Raw genomic sequence first — 20821 nt, 5'->3', positions numbered from 1 at the left:
GGGTTGGGGGAGGCGGCGGAGTAGATGATAAAGATAGCAACATCCTGCAAAATATACAGAGGTCCTTTTTATGCCAACTACCGGCCCCGTATTTCTCATACGTCATCCGCATGCGCCAATGTGGCGGCCAGTGCGGCCAACGTTTTTGTGTTGCCCTGCAAGTTCTTGTCGTACCTGGTCGGAGCTTTCGGTTTTCGATCCAAAGCGCAGGGCTGGCTTTGGTGGCAGCTCCGCTGCCTTGTCGTGAATTTCGCTGCCGATGTGTGTGTCAGTGTGCGTGTGTAGTTGTAGTGTGTAATACAAAGTCGCCAAGTCTTGAAGTCTTGAGTTTTTTCGTCCAACTGGTGAGACAAAAATTCGGTGGTAGCTGCTCGCCCAAAGCGGTTTTTGTTTTTTCTAATTTTTTTCATCCGCTCTCCCCCTCGAAAACCCCCAAGCCAACCCCTCGAACCCTACTCCTTGCCGTTCCAAATGGAAAATGGGTCTAACGAAAAACGGGTTTTCTTCTCCTTTTTTTTTGGCAAAGTGTTCACTCTGTGTGTGTGGTTGTGTGTGTATTTTTTGTGTTAAATAAATAAATTGCAAATAATTGCAATTTCATAAAGTGGGGCTCTGTACAGAAAGCCAAAAAAAGAAAGCAAAAGAAACGGGAAAAAACGAAAAGAAAGAAACAAAGAGAAAAGAAGAAAAAACGGAAAAAACTTCGACATTTCGAATCTTGTGCGGTGGCATGCAAAATCGGGTCGAGTGGTGAAAATCAAATTACAAACATTCAAGCGAATGCCAAGAAAAACCCAAGTCAGGGAATACATTGAGAGTGAAACGAAAAAAAAAGAAATGAAAAAAAACCAACAAGAAAATACCAAGAGAAACAAATCGAACAGAACGAGAGCAATGAGTAAATGAAAAGCAAAAACCAAAAGATAAAAATTAAATTATACAAAAACTGAAATGAAAAGCAAAGAAAAGACCAAGAGAGAGCGATAAAGACAGTGAGAGAAAGAGAGAGAGAGAGATATGATATATAGACAGATGCACCAGCACCTGGCCCACCTGCCCTTTAGACATTGCCCTTAGCCATTGCCCTCCATTTCCATTTAGTTGTCTTCCGCCTTACACACATGTCGTCGCTATAGTCGTATCCCCAGTTGTAATTGTTGTCGTTCATTTAACAGAGAAACCCATTGAACGCACTCGGTCCGGGTAGCCCTACAGAAACACACACACACACATACACACAGACAGACTCATACACAAGCCAAAAATGTAACATTCGCCCTTAACTGTGTGTGTCTGTGTGTGTGTGTGAGTGTGTTGGGATTGGGATTGGGTCAGCGGGTCGGTGGCACAACGGGTGGAATGTTGCGTTTGCCGTTGCCGTTGCCTTTGCCTTTGCCTTTCTGGTGCGTTGGTGGTGAAGGCGTCAGAACCAGCACCAGAACCAAAAACCAGCGCCAGCGACAGCATTTGTTTCGAAATACGGCAAGTGGGTTTCGGTTTCGGTTACAGAGTCATATAGCGCGGCTATCGGTATCGTATTGTGACGTGTACACGCGTAGGAAGGTGAATGAATTGTGTCGATTGTGTTGAGAGTAGCCAGGCGATAATACGGAATCAAACAATTACACACACACACATACATATGTACATACAAATGTACAATTAGTTTTGTTCACCACATTACATATATATACATACATACATATGTACATGTATACAAAGGTTTTTCAAAAATAGATACATATACTTACATACATACATACATACACGATTATTCACAAGCCGTATATAATCTTTTTCATTTGTATTTTAAATATTCTTACATATGTATTTATGTATGTGTTGTGTGTGTGTGTGTGTGTGTGTGTGTCCCTTTCTATCCCTATTATTGCTTATGTGTCCTCTTCAGTGACTCCGCTGGGAATACAATTTTATATTGTGTGACTTATATGGCGTGTGTGCTCATGAATGTTTTCCCAACAATTTCTATATTCATATGTATACATATGTATAAATATTTATACATATGTAAAATGTATAATATACGTAGAAAACTTCAACTGAAAGGCATAATTATATTAGACCATGTGGTCGGTTCTGTTATAACAGCTCTTTTATTTATCAAATAAAATTTTGTATTCTAAATTCCTTCACATTGCCAACTCCCTACCCCCAAAGGAGCAATACAGCTGACACACACACTCACACACACACAAAGTAGTGAACCAATTAAATTTGGTATAACCAAAAATGTAAAATGCTTCAAACGACAAGAAGAAACTAAAAAAAAATAAAAGTAGAGCAAGCCCCAAAATGTAGGCAACATTTTACAAGTATTGCGCTTAGCCTGGGCTTGAATATGGGAAGAGCAAGCAGGCGAGCAAGAAGAAGAAGAAGAAGAGGAACCTAAACTATTCTAGTCCTCTACACTGTTGTTGTTGTTCTTATTTTAGTTGTTTTTGCTGTTGCTGTTTATTTTATAAGTTCGTTGGTCCTCAACCACAACAAGACATAAATATACACGCACATACATACATCCATATCTTTGTATATACATACATATGTATGTATGTTTATGTGTTTGACTCTGCCACATTTCTATTCGTAGGGCTTAATGCCAATTTTTAGAAACAGCGTCGACAAAAAGATACTAAAACAACAACAACAACAATAAGAAATCAAGAGACACATTAGACAATGGAGCCCGATGACGTCATTACCATAAAGAGCAAAGATTGCCCCCTAACCCGTATCATATGTACGCAATATTTACATGAGAATTCTATTGACAAAGAACAATTGAATAAACAAAACAAATCTGTTGTTTTTTGTTTTTCACCACCTTCCTTAGGTGTGAATTTTTATACAAGAAGATGAAGAATACAAAAAAAAAGAAAGCAGAAGAGATTTTTTTTGATGTTATCGAACCTATGAAATCTGTACTATCAACACAATGATTTTTTAAGTGCTGTGTAAAACCGTCAAGACAATCTTTGACAATCAGTTGATCCGATAATGAAATTTGAAACCACTTTCATGTGTGGCAAAGTAAACTCATTTAGAATCAGTGAAAAACTAAGTATCTCTTACTACCATGATAATAAGTTAAACCAGAATCCAGCCACATCTTTACATTCCTACATCCATACATCTAACCATACATATCTATGTATGTACATACATACATACATACATTGCTTGCTGAGTAGAAGTAAAAAGTAAACACGAATTCGAAAGTGAATGCTGCTGTTGGCCTGCTTTAGCTCCTCTCTAAGGTTTTATCTTGTGGAGAGACTTTGCTTCCTTCCAGTGAAGTCACAAAAAAAAAAAAAAAATTTCATCGTTTCACTGTTTTATCATTTCATCGTTTCACAATTCACCACACTCTGTTTCTGTGTGTGTGTGTCTCTCTCTCTCTCTTTGTGTCTGTGTGTTGAGCTTTTTAAACATTCTGTTTTCATCCCCTAACTTTTCATTCATGGCGTGTTCCAGTAATGGAATGTTATACCAATAAATGAAATTACATACACACACATAACACCAAAACATATTACACATACATGCAAACATCCATGTATTTAGCACATAAAAGTGTGCTATAAATACGAAAATAAATCAGCCAGTAGATGCACTTTGTATGCATTTTACATACATTTGTACATACATCAAATGCGCACAATGTACATAAATACATTCATACATATACAAACATAGATGTATGTATGTATGCATGTATGTTGTGCGTTAAGTGTGCTCTCGATAGGTCATGAACTGGATTGACCCGAAGAGCATCATAATTATTGGTGAAATAGAAATCGTTCTCAATATTATTCCCGTTCCCCTTTTCGTTGCCATTGCTCTCTGTTCTGTAATTAACACAAATACATACATATACACACATATGTACATGCATATGTATATGTATAGAATCGGTCAAAAAGGAAACCAAAATCCTTCTAGTGTGTGTGCGTGTGTGTAAAAATAAAATCAAATTAAATACCAAGTTTTGTTGTACTAATCTCGTGCATAAATGATAATTCTTTAAATTATTCGAGCGCGTGTGTGTGTCTTAGAAAATGAAAGCTAAACAAAATAATAATGTGAAGTTTTTAATTTTTCAATAAATTCAGCATTTGTATTACCCAAAGAAATAAATAACACAAAACAGATAAAAAGCAAGTCTATGGACTAAATCTTTAGTATTGTGAAATAATTGTGACTAAAGCTCGATAAATAAAAAAGGAAGGATACACAAATCAAATCAAATATATATAGTGAAGTAAGAAGCACTTGGAAAGAACAACAACAAAGAATAAATACATCAGCAATAACAACAAAAATCATCTTTCAAAACGGATACCATATTAGGAGACGAGGTGGAGGATCTGGAACAGCTGGAGACACAGTAGGAGTCCAGGCCAAGGCGTGCCTGTACCCGTACGGGTGTCCGTGTGTCTGTGTGTGTGTGTATTGGAACGGAACCAGAATCAAAAAGATTGCAATTGTCAGCAGATACTTCAATCTTCGTAGACATTTTCATTCTCCTCCTCTTCCACCATCACCTCCACCATCAACAATAACAACTCCTTTTCTGTCCGCCTCCGTCATTGCTAGAGTTACAATTGCTATTCCTTCCCGTCTTCGTTGTCAACGTCCTCGCCGTCATAGTCGCCATCGTTCTCGTCCACGCCGCAGTCGTTCTAACCCTGTTCCGTTGCCAAATACCACTACCACAGAAACCGTGCAGCTCTCTTCAAGCGTAATTGGCCTCTCGAATTAAATGTCCAGTTGCCGCTATCGTGCCATGCGGACGGCGTGTCACTCCCGACAAATGCGTATTGTGGTTCACCTTGTGTAATATAATTATGGCCGAGCGGTCGTTACAAAAGTATCAGAAATTGGATATAGTGACGGTAGGTATTTCTCGTTTGTTTAAACTTTAACCTAATTACCTGAATCTGACATTATCTGAAATGAAATGTGAAATCTCTTTGCCACACAAAATACACAACTGCAAACCGACAAAAGCAAAGTTTGTATTGGATATTTGCGTTTCCATTTCAATTCTGTTGATGTTTGGCATTGTTTTGACATCATGGGGATAGACATACATACGTATGTATGTGTCTATATAACTTCTTCTGCCTATGGAGTATGCCTTTCTTAATTTTAATGTTCATTTTGACATTTTGTTTTTTTTTTTTTCGTCATATTTTATACAAATGCATATAATTCAGGTTGGAAGCGGCTCAGGAAGCAGTGCTAGCAGGGCATCAACAGGACTCCTTAGGCGGGGGGGCACTTGGGTCGAAAGGGAGCCCATCGCTTAGCTGATAGAATGGGTGGCCCAAAAAAGAGGATAACCCACCAGGTGGTGGTCCGACGTCATTGTTTATCCTAACCGAGGATAACCCAATTAGAAAGTACACACGATTCATCATAGAATGGCCGCCCTTTGAATATGCTGTGTTATTGACAATCATTGCCAACTGTGTTGTGTTGGCATTAGAGGAGCACTTGCCAGAGGGCGACAAGACAGTATTGGCTCAAAAACTGGTAAGCTCTATTAGCCAAGTCAACCTCCTGCTGCTGTTGCTACTGCTGCTGCTGCTGGCTCTATGACCTCTCGTTTTCTAATGTAATTGCAATCTAATTTCATTTATTTCCTTTTCGATAACTAGGAAAAAACGGAGGCCTATTTTTTATGCATTTTCTGTGTAGAAGCATCGCTCAAGATCCTCGCCTTAGGGCTTGTTCTGCATAAACACTCCTATCTCAGGAATATTTGGAACATCATGGATTTTTTCGTTGTAGTGACGGGGTAAATTGTCAGACTTTATAATGTACCACTCTTTATATGTATCTTTCGATATTGTATGCCAGTCCATACAAAGTTCTTTTGTTTCGAAATTTATTCTATCAATCTATCTTTAGTTTCAATTTGAATTTTATGTGATATTTTTTGTTTCCTGGGAGTTTATCTAGTATATACATAAGTAAAACCAACATTGTCAACCAAAGAGATTTTAATATTTAGTTAAATTCTATGGATAAATATAAGTTAAGTATGTATGTATATGCATACTAAGTCTGATTATTTTAAGTATAAGCCTATGAATATAAGAATAATACCATCCTGATTGAAATTCCAAATGGCTATCGCTGTGCCAATGATCCTAACAGAGCCATGACGATATTTGCCGAGGCCAATATAGATGTTGATCTGCGTATGCTGAGATCCTTTCGAGTTTTACGTCCACTGAAACTCGTATCCCGTATTCCAAGTAAGCTTTTACACTGAGTGAAACTTATCAAACTTATCCATATTAGGCCAGATAAAATACATACATATACAATTATATAATTTAATTTAGAATTCTAGATCTTGGGGAGCTAGTTTAACCTTATACGTATGTACATACATACATATGTACATCAAAAATTAATAATGTCCAACTCTAATTTGTTGTGAGCTAAAATACAAAGCTTGAAAATTATTATGAATAATATTTTACTATACGATTTAGTGAGTAGATAATGTCACACACAAAAAATTGTACTTACATTTCAACATTTAGAGATCTAGTCATATCGGGATGGGATTTAGGCATAACAACTACATATATAATACAATAGTTACACCCTTAGGGTATTGTCATCACTGTCACTATATCTATTACTCATTCGAACTAAATCTGTTTCAATATATGTATCTAAAAATATACCTATATTAAGGAGAACTCTGCAAAATAGTTGCAATTTTTTCTAATTTTTTTTTTTTATTACAACTTCAAGTGTTTTAAAATAAGCTCCATTAATGAATGAATGCATTGAATATCTATCGAAAGAGAATGAATCAACGAGTTTAAACGAATGAGTGAGCTTATTCGCACAATATTCGAGATTAAATGAGTAAGATTGTGAATAAATCTATCAAAATTTGTGGTTCCAAGGTCAACTTAAACAATTTTGTTCTTCTAATCGAGTTAGTTTTCTTATGCACTCTGCTGATTCAAACTTTATTCATTTAATTGTATTCATTTGAATTTGATTTTTCTATCGTTTATGCAGCTTTCCACTAGTGTGAAGCATAATCTACTAAATGATAATCACACAAACTTGTAACTAATAATATAAAGTGTCTATGCAGTGTTTTACATGTCTATAACATATAACAAATTATACATTAAGAAATTTTAGACTAAATCAAACAAAATAAAAAAAAAGAGGATCTTTGGTCTTATAATTAGCTGTTATAAATTCAATTTTCTTTTTTATTTTCATTAATATATATATGTATATTTAGTTACATAGTTTAGAATTAATGTCAATTAGTATGAAAATAGCAATTAAATTTCTCATTTAGTGGAAAAACAAAATCACATTCGAGGGAGCTAAAAAAGGAAAATGTTAACTTGAAATATCTATAAAAATGTGTCTCCAAATCTTAATTAATAATTAACAATTAAGATAAACATTAGTTTGTTGGCTAGAATTAACCATATTTAATTTACTTACCTACATACTCTGATAATAATTCATTATCTTAACTAATCATTTTTCTAGTTGACTTCAATTTTTGTCCTCAAACACTCCAAAATATTTCAAGTTTATATTTTCAACTCTTTAAAAATTTGAAATATAAAACCGAACAAAACGAAAAAAAAAAAACAATGAGGGCAAAAATTGAATTATTCAGAGTTTTCGCTTGGGTATCCCATTGTGTGTGCGAAATAAATGAATTAAACGAACGTTAAACGTAAATTACCATTTATAATGTATGAGATTGAATAGAGTTTCTTATTATTTTTCTTCTAAACTTTGTAACCTTTTCATTTGATTGACAATTTTTGGGTTTTCGTTGTTTGTTATTATGGTTACCATAAGTCTTTAGTTCTTTTATGTGATTTTAAAATTTGCGTATTGCTAATACCTGGTTTCATTTCCCTTTCGTTTTGATCGTCGTTTCGTTTAACGTCTAAAAAATATAAACAGATTCATGACACAGTACCCACAAATAGGGCCCGAGGTAGACCTAAGAACACTTAGAGCCATTCGTGTGTTACGGCCCTTAAAATTAGTGTCTGGAATTCCTAGTGAGTAGTACTAACTATCTAACTAAACACATACACCTCTACATTATGACGACTTAGCGTCCTGTTCTACAATGATTTTCGTTTCAAATGTAACACAAAAAAAAAAAAAAAAAAAAAAAAACTTATTTTTATTTTGCTTTAGATTGTTTATAGCAAAACACTTTTTTATTTGGCTTATAATTCTATTAGTATATGTCAAATAGTTACTGACTATGTAAACAGTAGATTTTATTATTTCTTTTTTGGCCAAATGCTTGTCATGGTTAATCTTTTAATGACAATCATTACGCCTTCTAGACATCACACAGCGACAATATGAATTCAACAATAATGTTAATCCAATTAAATCTCTTTTTCGTAATTAATAATATTATCTGCTCTTGCCTCTGGAACTGGAATATAGGTTTACAAGTAGTTTTAAAATCTATAATCAAGGCGATGGCACCTTTACTGCAAATCGGTCTCTTGGTGTTGTTTGCAATCGTAATATTTGCAATCATTGGACTCGAGTTTTATTCGGGCGCACTGCATAAGACTTGTTATAGCTTAGAAGATCCAAGTATGTATATACAAACAGATATAACAAAGTGATCCTATAACAATGATACCTTACATTCTTCTCATAGACAAACTAGTGAAGGAAGGTGAATCAGAGACACCATGCAATACGGACAACAGCACAGAGAAGGCAGGCGGCTCCTTTGTATGCAATAGCACCACCAGTATGTGTCTGGAGAAATGGGATGGACCAAATTCAGGCATAACAAGTTTCGATAACATTGGATTTGCCATGTTGACGGTATTCCAATGCATCACAATGGAGGGCTGGACGTCAATACTGTATTGGGTAAACATATATCGATTATATTGATCATTCTATTCCTAATCTCTCTCTCTCTCTCTCACTCTTTCTATAGACCAACGATGCATTAGGTTCACAATTTAATTGGATATATTTCGTGCCTCTTATAGTTATAGGCTCATTTTTTATGCTCAACTTAGTTCTTGGTGTTCTGAGTGGGTAAGTTGCCTTTGACATATAAAAAAAAAAAAAAAAACAAGCCATCAATTTTAAATTCCATTTTCCACACAAAATAACAAAATTTTCTATAAATACTTATAAATCTTTATGTATAAATATATATTTCAATTTGTAAATCAATTATTATTTCAATGTGTTTTCATTTGAGTTTGCCTTAACTACACATACATACATACATACATATGTTTAAATAATTTTCTCAATATTGATCAGTTGATCACATTCAATGCTAGGGAATACTGAAATCCTCCGAAATAAGATGGTTTCTAAATAAACAATTACATATGTATAGAAAATGTTGTTTCTTTTTGAAGCAAATGTCAAAAATTTTTGTATATATACAAAATGCATATTTCAGTAATACCCCAATCCAAAAAGAAAAAAAAAAAGAATTTCAATTCAAAATCTTTCTAAATGTATGTAAATATATATATATCTATATATATTTGTGTAACTTGCATGATTAGCAAACTAAATAGTCAGATCAAAGGACTAGAAATAAAGACTATTTTGAGATTTAAGACTAATCGAACGATTTGTTTAATCTCCTGTTACATATGTATGTATTTTAATCATTCATTTTTCTTTCGATATATATTTTAGGTTTATTACTATTATTATTTTTGAACTATGTTATTTTTATTTGATTTTGATTAAGTTATTTATGTACGTAAATTAAATGTTCATGTTCTCGAATCTTAGAGAGTTTTCGAACGAACGAAACCGCGTCGAACGTCGAATGGAATTTCAGAAATGCCGATTTCGGGCCATGTTTCAAACTGCAATGGTCTCGTACCTTGATTGGATCACACAAGCAGGTTTATAACTATCCTCAATCAATCATTCAATCAATCAATCAATCGAATCAAATCTATGAACCATATTCGTACCAAATTGAACTCCAAAACTTTCATAATCAAACTCTACTCGAACTCTACTCTATCCAAAAAGTCATATATATAGGCATATATATAAATATATATATATATCAAATCCTTAGCCAAACTACTGGATCACAGAGATTCAAAGACAGTAGCAAACTAACCTATAAAGTTAATAGAAATTATCTGTATATCTCTATAGATACATCTATGAAATTGGAATTGAATTACATTGAAGTTTTAACTACTTTGTCTACTGTCTTTGCATTATGAGTTATACACCCAACCTGCTGATTGATTAACCAACCAACCCCAAAACAAAGTAAAACCAAATCAGAACTCTCTAACCAACATATATACATATATATATATTAATATATTATGTATGTTTATCCCATAATTAAACAAAATACCCATTATTACCCCATATACTGATGTATAACGGAAACTGTTTGATTTAATGCTAGTTGATAATATAGTTGATATAAATTTAATTAGTTCGCAAGCCAAAAACAACAACAACAACTTAACAAAAACAACAACAACAGCAAGAATTTCAATCTCTATTAAATAAAAATTATGAAATAAGCTAAATGCTGCCAACAAATACATAGAAAATTGCAGTCTTTCCCCCCCGTCCCCACCCCACACTCTCAGCACACACACACACACACACACTAAAACTAATACTATTTATCTACTATTTACATTATACTTCCTTAACAAAAAACAATAACAACAACTTCTCCTGTTTAGCAAATAAACTAATTACAACTACGTACATATATATTCTTCTCTATGTATGTACTTGCAAGTTTGCCTACACACAAATACTTACTTTAGACATTTTTAAAGTTAGAGACTACGTTTAAGCGTTAATCCCAACAACCAACTAACTAACTAACTATCTATCTAGCTAGTTTACTTATGCAATATCCCGATTCATCCACTTATAAGTCCCCTCGATCCAGACTCAAAACCGATACCAAAATCCAGCGACATCCAGTGAGTGTGCTTGTTATCCTTGTTGCTGTTAATGAGTATGCCATGTTAATCATACATACCTACATATATATTGTTACGGCTAGCGAAGGATTAATCAGACACAAGTGCACCCAAAATCCACAATAATAGTTATCATAATCAATGATCAAATCAAATATTATATATACCTGGTATCTTTATTCTACCCTCCTCTCCTCTCTGCCTATCTGCTGACTTTATTGACGACCTAAAACCTGACTTTCTTTTTGACTAACCACATCAACTTGGCTAGAGTTAGTAGTACATGCAGTAATTTCTATAATATATCAATTCCAAAGTCTAATAAACCAATGTGGTGGGGGGTGGCTCAATGTGGGACCTTCTTCATGCACTCTGAATACCTTTTTGTTCACCGAAACTGCATATCAACTAAAAGGAAATGATTTGTAACTCTAAATATTTGGCTAAAAGTAAAAAATAATAATTAAATAGAGATAAAAATTTGGTAAATTCAAAAGGACTATGCATCCAGGATGAAATAAAAAAGAAGAAAGTGGATTCCAAGGCCAATTGAATACTTACGTTAAAGGTTTAGTATTCTAACATCTGTTTATGTCCTGTTTATAGAAGCCTTTTTGTATGAACAAAAGGACTTCCAGCAAGGTCCTGTTAGAAGCTTATACAATACGATCCTGTTCCAAGTTAATTTGATGGTGAATTCATTTTCATTGTCTTTTACATTCGGACGATTTTCGATTCAAACAATTTTTTTAGTTTCTTCTATTATTCTATTAATTTTCTACAAACTTATTGTTTAGTTTATTGATTTAAAATATTGCAATACAGATTCAAACACAAAAAGAAAGAAAAACAAACAACATTTTATGATCTTGTAATGCTATTACATCGATATCAACATTATAATTATGTACCCTATCTATTTGTTCATTTTTTGATCAAAACCAATTTGTTTTTTGTTCATCATATTCTATTCAATTGATATTTTGTAGTGAATTCGCAAAAGAACGAGAAAAAGTAGAAAATAGACAAGAGTTTCTTAAACTTAGAAGGCAGCAGCAACTAGAAAGAGAGTTAAACGGCTATGTTGAATGGATTTGTAAAGCTGGTATAGTATTTCCCCCAAAACTACATGTTATCCAATTGAACTAATAAACCAATATACTTATATATATATATAATTAACATACCTATATAACTTATAATAACACACACACAGACACACAAACACCCCCCTATTGCACTACATATACAAGTACTTATGTCACCCACCCCACACTCCAATACATAGCAAACAAAATTCCAGAATTCCAAACACTTTAACTAATCTCTAACTTACACTATAGTTAAATCTAATACACATTCATCTCAGCACTCTCTTCATATACAATACTAACATAATTATTTAATAATCAAGTCATAAAGTTTATACTCTTCTTAAACACATTCAAACAGCCAACACTCACATACACACACACACACACAGACATCTACTACAGTTCCTTCATTATTCATTTAATGTAATATATATATACATACATACATACATCATATTGATATTGTACTATATCTTTTGTATTTATTTTGTTAAGCTTCTCTCTAATTGTAAGTTAATTCAAGTTCAGATTATAACTCACATTAATTTACTGTTTACAGAGGAGGTCATCCTAGCCGAAGAGCGTACAACAGAAGAGGAGAAAATGCATATAATGGAAGGTTTGTCTATTCGAAATTAGTCAAATGTATTCATTATTCATCAACATGTTGATTCTTCCTTTCGTTAGCCCGTAGACGTAATGCCGCAAAGCGGAAAAAGCTGAAAAGTTTGGGTAAATCAAAATCCACAGACACTGAAGAGGAGGAAGCTGAGGAGGATTACGGTGACGATGGTAAGCAATTCAAATTATTTCGATAAACAACGTACAATCATTTGACAGGGCAAGGGGGCAATTTGGTGATAAAAAGGAGGGGGCATGATAATTGATTAAGTGTTAATAAGCATGGATTTATAAGACCACAAAATGCCAATGCCAATGCTAATTGAATTGCATCTTTCTATTGCCTTTGATTGCGTTTAAATTACAATTTAATTACCTAAATATATTTAAATAAGTACTCGATTGAAATTAAGTAACTCAACTATTTAAACATAAACTTCAAGTGAATTCTAAATCTGACGGAATATACCTACAAATCAATTATTTTGAAATTTAATTTATTTCGTTTTTACTTAATTTTTACATATAACATACTCAACAATACGAAATTGTAAATCTTACATTGAATATATTCAAAATGTGTAAGTAAATTATAATTTCCTAATCAACTAATCAAGCATTATGCACACACTGACCTAAACACACACACACACACACACACAGCGTCTATAATAAATGAAACTTTAACGAATGCAATCTCATTAAAACGAATACTCTTCGTTATTCAATATAAATAAGATTCATAACTTAATAATGTATACATCATATGTCTAGATGTATGTATGTCAGATGTGTACATCACAATCATGTTGCACCACATGTCCCGAATAAGTTGATGAATTTGGTATTCTATATAAGACCATATATGTACCTCTGTAGTTTGCCGTATTTAGTATGGTAGTTACATATGTATGTATATCCTTCCCCCAAATCTGACCACAATCCCTATTTTGGTATCCAATGACAAAAATAACCAGTTATTCCACTAGTTATATACCTATGTATACATAGTCCAGTCCATAGAGATCATCATACTATGTACATGTGCATAATGTAAAAAACGTCAGAATCGATAGTTAAAGAAATCTCCTTCAAAGAACAAAAAAACAACAAAATTTATATGCAGGAAAACAATCACTATATCACGATTTTGTGTGTATCGATCACAATGTTTAGTATTTGTACTTAATAAGTAAATATACATATATCTGTGGTGATATACAATGCGACAATCGATTCGATTATACAAAATTGTTACTAACAATATTTGTATTTGCATTTCTCTTTTTAATCTAGGTTATCTTAAAACTCGCTCAAAACCTCAAGGCAGTTGTACAGGATTCTGGCGTGCTGAGAAGAGATTCCGTTTCTGGATACGTCACACGGTGAAGACACAATGGTTCTATTGGTTTGTGATAGTCCTTGTGTTCCTTAATACAGTTTGTGTGGCCGTCGAGCATTATGGCCAGCCGTCATTTCTGACAGAATTTCTGTGTAAGTGGATCATTAGTGATGGAATTCGAATTCCATGCAAGTGAATACGTTTTCTAATCTATTCTCTGTTCTAGACTATGCTGAATTCATATTCCTCGGACTGTTCATGTCGGAAATGTTCATCAAGATGTATGCACTGGGACCGCGAATCTACTTTGAATCATCGTTCAATCGTTTCGATTGCGTTGTCATTAGTGGTTCGATATTCGAGGTGATCTGGTCCGAAGTAAAAGGCGGGTCGTTCGGTCTGTCTGTGTTGCGTGCATTGAGGCTATTGCGCATCTTCAAAGTGACCAAATATTGGTCATCGTTGCGCAATTTGGTCATCTCGCTGCTGAACTCAATGAGATCGATTATCTCGTTGTTGTTCCTGCTCTTCTTGTTCATCCTCATATTTGCCCTGCTTGGCATGCAGCTATTTGGCGGGCAATTCAATCTGCCAGGAGGCACACCAGAGACCAATTTCAATACATTTCCGATAGCTCTATTGACCGTATTTCAAATCCTAACCGGCGAAGATTGGAATGAAGTAATGTACCAGGGTATAATATCGCAAGGTGGTGCAAAGAAAGGAATGATTTACTCTATGTAAGTTTTTAATGAACAAAACGCAATTTCATTAATTTCACTAAAGAGCTAGAACACAATCCATAAGCTTGAAATACTTCCCAATTTCCATTTTGGAGGAATCCCTTTAATCGAAACTTCCTAAACAAAAGAATTTTCATTTCGAACTCAAATATCGATAAGAAATGAATGGACCTTGAAACTGAAAGTGTGCTTTATCTATTGCTAATTTGTATTGGCTTTGTATTTACTGTAAGAATTCGCTTTTTGTGTTTTGGTATGGGTGTAAATATCAAGTATACGCCAAGTAGTTTAGTTCTTGTTGATGATGCCATTACCAAACTCCAATTCATTGAACGTCGAACCATTAATGTGGGCAATCGAGGACGAAATTAAAAGAATAAAACCAAACAAATAATAAGGAATCAACAATTGGCATTGAGTTAAATGTGTTGGGACTTGTGAGCTTGAAGAATTCAGTCTAAAAATTCTGCAAGCCAAGTCCCTGCAAGTCAATGCAAGAGAAAACTCCACCTACCCTCTTCCCGCCACTACAACCACTAAGATCTGTGTAAGTGTAGATACTTTTGCCGTATCTAATTGATATTATATATAATACATTTAATATGCTTACCCATTCCGTTTTTGTTTTCTGTTTCCTTTATCCATTATGCTTGTCTATTTGCAGCCGAAAAGAAACAATTTTGCCCATTCGGCTCACAATGTGGTGCCTCACTGTCTCACTGTCATTTTGAATCAAACCCTTTTGAAACCCTTTCACTAGGGACTCTAATAAGTTCATTGAGTATCTGTGTATGTAGGTTGTGCTAGATTTTTCTGTCTATTTGTTTAACTTTTGGGGTAAAATTGATGTTGGTATGTACATCAAGAATAGATTTTTGATTCATCTCGATGATGTTCTACAATATTTTTTTATTTTTCACTCTTATTTGAAAAAACTTCTCTTCTCAAAATTGCATTCACAGATACTTTATCGTTTTGGTACTCTTCGGTAATTATACGCTCTTAAATGTGTTCTTGGCTATCGCCGTTGATAATTTGGCGAATGCCCAAGAACTGACAGCAGCCGAAGAGGAACAAGTCGAAGAGGATAAAGAGAAACAACTGCAGGAGTTGGAGAAAGAAATGGAGGCACTCCAAGGCGATGGTGTTCATATGGAGAATGGCGATGGCACTGTGGCCACCACCAAAGGCAAAAGCAAAAAGAAAGAAGAGGAAAAGAAGGAAGAGGAGGAAGTGACGGAAGGTCCAAAACCAATGTTGCCATATTCATCGATGTTTATACTCTCACCGACAAATCCGTAAATATTATTCAAAACCCCCATCCCCAAAAAAGAAATCCCTCCCCCTTACAAAATAGGTAAATAGAATAGTTTTGAAGCGAAAGTCAAACCCAACCCGACGATCAATCATATGAATCGTCATTATTCTATGGATGTTAGCTAACCTTCTATTCCAGGAATCATGATCGTGCCCTGCAGCTCTTTTCTGGTCCTTAAGCGATGTTGGTGTTTAATATTATAATTATTATTTCATCTTGAGTTGGTTTCCTTGTGTAATTTTTAGCATTAGTATGCTTTAGCATTAGAAAAATATTCCATATTCCATATATATATAAATATACCTACATACATATATGAATAGCCAATAATATTTACATATATTGATAAAAACAAAATGATAACCATGATACTAACTATCTTCATTCAACTTTTTTTCCTTTACCTTTTTTGTCTTTTTTGGATACGTTTCGAAATTTTATGTTAATACTACACTCGAAAAAAAAAAAACTTAACAAAATTAACCAAAAACTGATCAATTGTGAATGAAATTGAATTGAATTCAACTTATATGTTTATGTAAATACCATCAAATCTGCAAAAACCAAACAAAAACAAACAAAAAATGTTTCAAATATTCTGCCAATTATCATTATTATCATCAATATCACCACCAAACAACAAAAAAAAAAAAAACACCACTAAAAACCACCAAAACCACTGCTATGAGAATATTGCAAATCATCTCGTTATTCATCATCATCTTTAACAACAACAACAACAACTACAACCACAACGACAACAAACTAACAACGACAAAACACTGATCAACAAACAACAAAAAAAAAAAACCATCAAAAATTATAACCCACTCAATAAAAACAAAAAAAAAAAAATCCCAAAAAAAATGTCAAAAACTATGAAAACAAAACTAACACATTGGAAACAAATTAAACAATCAAAACCAAAATAAAATAAATCACAAAAACGCAACTCGGAACAATCGAAACAAAACAAAATTCAAATGAATTAAACCAATTGAAAAATCTCTTCAAACATTCAATCGAAACCTGAAACTGAAATTGAAAATTGATCGAATGCCGCTTGATGTTATTCAACTGATACGATATACGTTTACCGTTTCTATACGATCCGAATAACCGAATTCGATATCGAACGACTTGTGACCACAACCAACCACCTAAACCACTAAAAAACCAAAAACAAAAACCATAACCACCAAAAATTTAAAAACGAAAAAAAACCAAACCAAACCAAAAACCACTCCCACAATATTTATATATATATATAATGATATTATTCCTGTATATATATATATATATATGTTTACATATATACAGTATACGACGCGGAGCCCATTGGGTTGTTAATTTACCATATTTTGATTTCTTCATAATGGTCGTCATCTCAATGTCATCAATTGCCTTAGCAGCCGAGGATCCCGTTCGTGAGAATTCGAGGCGAAATAAAATATTGAATTACTTTGATTATGCATTTACCGGCGTATTCACGATAGAAATGTTGCTGAAAATTGTAGACTTGGGTGTGATATTGCACCCTGGCAGCTATTTAAGAGAATTCTGGAATATTATGGATGCTGTGGTCGTTATATGCGCTGCTGTTAGTTTCGGTTTCGATATGAGCGGTAGCAGCGCTGGACAAAATTTATCGACTATTAAATCGTTGCGAGTATTGCGTGTCCTGCGTCCCTTGAAGACCATTAAGCGTGTACCAAAATTGAAGGCCGTCTTCGATTGCGTCGTGAACTCATTGAAAAATGTTGTTAACATTCTAATCGTGTACATATTGTTTCAATTTATATTTTCTGTTATTGGAGTACAATTGTTCAATGGAAAATTTTTTTATTGTACGGACGAAAGTAAACATACTTCCGCAGAGTGCCAGTAAGTAAAAAAAAAAAATGACAAAAAAAAAAACCAAAACAAATAATTATTTATTTTTAACTTGTACTTTTTAGTTTTTAAATGTTATTCGACCAAGCTAATATATATATTTTTTGTATTTTGGGTTTTTTTTTTGTTGTAATTTCTTTAGTTTTAGTTCAAAATAATTTAAATTTAGATTATTTTATATTGTTTTTGTTGTGTGTAAGCCATAATTCATGTGTTTTAGTTTTATCTTTCCCTAAATATGCGGTAGTGACTAAAACAACAAAATCTAATTTAATTTCATTTTGATTGATTTATTTATCGATCCTGTCATATTCGCGTTACACTTTCTAGTACTCCCAAGTTTCTATCTATCTATTTCTCTCTCTCTCTGTCTCTATCTCTGTCTCTCTCTCTCTCTCTCTCTCATACACATTTGCGCACACATTCTCTATGTCTCTGTGTTTATATATATTATATATATATATATTTGTCTGTCTATCTCTCTCTCTCGCTAAATCCACTGTCTTTGTTGTATGTGTTTCTAAGCTTCTCCAGCTCCTAATTTTCTATAAAGTGTGCCTAATTTAGATACATATGTATACCTTCTATTTGTATGTATGTATGTATGTATATGTACATGGTTTAGCTAATAGAGCTAGAAATACAGAAATCATTTTCATCAACTCTTGAAAACAATTATGTACTTTATTTTTAATACATGTATGTATACATATATGTTTGTATGTATGTATCTCTCTGCCTGTAATAATCTGTATATTCTGTATGTATATCTATACAAGTTTAACGATCGATCAGTTGTTATAAACAACTAACACAGTGTCAGTCTCCCTCACATACAATTAACACGTACTTCATACATACACACTACCTTAATGTGTGTGTGTGTGTGTGTTTGTGTACATTCATACATATGTATATAGACAAAATCCAATACAAAACAAAGTGAGATTTCACAATTCTATTCATGAGAGATGTTTTTCGGGCAACAAATCACACAAAAGACCTCAAACTTTATACCACAAACCTATCTATCCATCTACTATAACTATTATCTATGTATATCTAATTACATATTGATGTCTAGATGTGTATAGCATTAACTTTCCTTCATAGAACTGCATAGAAACCATTTAGTATACCGATTTAAGAGAGAGAGTTTAATATATCCACCATCCAGACCCCTTAAAGAAGAAACTCCTCACATGTGTATAGAAAGCCAGTCAGTCTCTCAATCAGTTAGGGAGGTCGTTCAGCAAGGGTATATTTTATATATATATATATATATTATGTATACATATGTAAATATATACCATTTACCCAACAGTTCAGTCTGTTTAGGACACACAAATATCAACCATAAATGTTTTGTTTGATTTCAAATTTTTTAATTGTACCCCAGAAATCTATGTTTCATTATACCTCTATTTTACCTATGTATATCTATATACCATTTATCATTTTCAATATCATTTTGTGTATTTTTATTCTTCTTCTGAAAAGAAAACAAAAAACAAAAAAAAGGTGCACTGATTTTACAGAATGTAAGAGTAGCATTTTAAAGTTTCTTGCCCAGTTTTTCTTGCCTGACTTGTCTCACCAACAATCAAGCTAGTAAACGGGCCAAAAACAAACATCAAAAGCAAAAAAAAAAAAAATATCAATCAAATTTAAAAAAAAAAAAACAAATCGAATTGAGGAGAAAATCTAATATCTAAAATATAAACAAATATATATATATTGCAAATCAATCAATAAGTAACTAAAACTGAAACAAACAAAAATATAGGAAACCTGCGCCCGAAACAACATCAAAAGAAAAGACAACTAATACGAAACTACAGTTACAATTCTTCTAGTTAATTCTCTTACATACGTTTCTGTTCTTCATATGTATCTCTATATATATATTTCTCTCTATATGCATATTTATAATTATATACATTATATCCTGTAACTGTTGATACCCGTGGACAAGCAATTAATATGAAATGAACCAATCAAACAAATCAATCAATCAATGTGAAACCAAACAAAAACTAAGACGTTCGCGTTTAGTACTTGTTTTTTTTTTTATTCTTGTGTTTTCAATAATCTTTTTTATTTTGCAAATTGGGTATTATCCAAATACCAAAGAGTCCATATTACTACCAGAAGATTTCTTAATAAGCACGCGCTTAGTTAGGGCCATCACTGAGTTTGATTAGGGATCGTGAGGTGCAAGCCCCCAAACCACCAGCAAGAGCACCACCAAAGCCACCAAAGCCACCACCACCACCAGCAGCAGCACTACAACCTCTTCCTTGCAGAAGTGTTGAACAAGCAGATCAGCTAGGATAAGCATTGTGTTTTCTTTCACCTACTAAGGCGCTACCTCTTCTATGTATACCCAGCATCTAAACAAACCAAACCAAATTGAAAACTAAACCAATCCCGTGTACATACAAGAGCTAAAAAACAGTCAATAAAAAAAAATTGCATTTTCTTTAATCCCTTATTGCGAACATGTGCTTAGAGTGTGTGTGTTATACATATATACGTATACATAGATACAAATTCTCTCTTCTTGTGTTTCGTTTTTGTTTGTGATACATATATACATATATATAAATACATTTATATCTCCCCATATCTGGTATTTGTTATCTATCTTAAGTCTCTTAAAGCATTCGTAGTACTAAATAGTCAAAAACAAAAAAAAAGACAACAAACAACAACAAATTCCTACATAGATGACAAGCTCTTTTTGTATTTGTATTAGAGTTTTCCCCATTCTGTCTTATTTTTGT

At 33.4% G+C, this 20821-nt stretch overlaps 1 protein-coding gene across 1 annotated transcript in view; it reads left to right on the top strand.

Moving 5' to 3' along the window:
• Nucleotides 1-20821, top strand: part of cac (cacophony) — a 69070-nt gene that overhangs the window by 2426 nt on the left and 45823 nt on the right. The window contains 15 exon segments of the mRNA XM_068285048.1: nt 5238-5292; nt 5294-5348; nt 5351-5556; nt 5682-5821; nt 7996-8096; nt 8500-8655; nt 8723-8943; nt 9014-9117; nt 9841-9956; nt 12678-12737; nt 12806-12910; nt 14036-14233; nt 14308-14821; nt 15787-16122; nt 17463-18026. Of these exon segments, the coding sequence (XP_068141149.1) occupies nt 5238-5292; nt 5294-5348; nt 5351-5556; nt 5682-5821; nt 7996-8096; nt 8500-8655; nt 8723-8943; nt 9014-9117; nt 9841-9956; nt 12678-12737; nt 12806-12910; nt 14036-14233; nt 14308-14821; nt 15787-16122; nt 17463-18026 (2931 nt within the window).

Source organism: Drosophila tropicalis, unplaced genomic scaffold (assembly GCF_018151085.1).
Source record: "Drosophila tropicalis isolate 14030-0801.00 unplaced genomic scaffold, ASM1815108v1 contig_4, whole genome shotgun sequence".
In the NCBI taxonomy this organism is placed as follows: domain Eukaryota; kingdom Metazoa; phylum Arthropoda; class Insecta; order Diptera; family Drosophilidae; genus Drosophila; species Drosophila tropicalis.
This window is presented reverse-complemented; position numbering and strand designations above follow the sequence as displayed.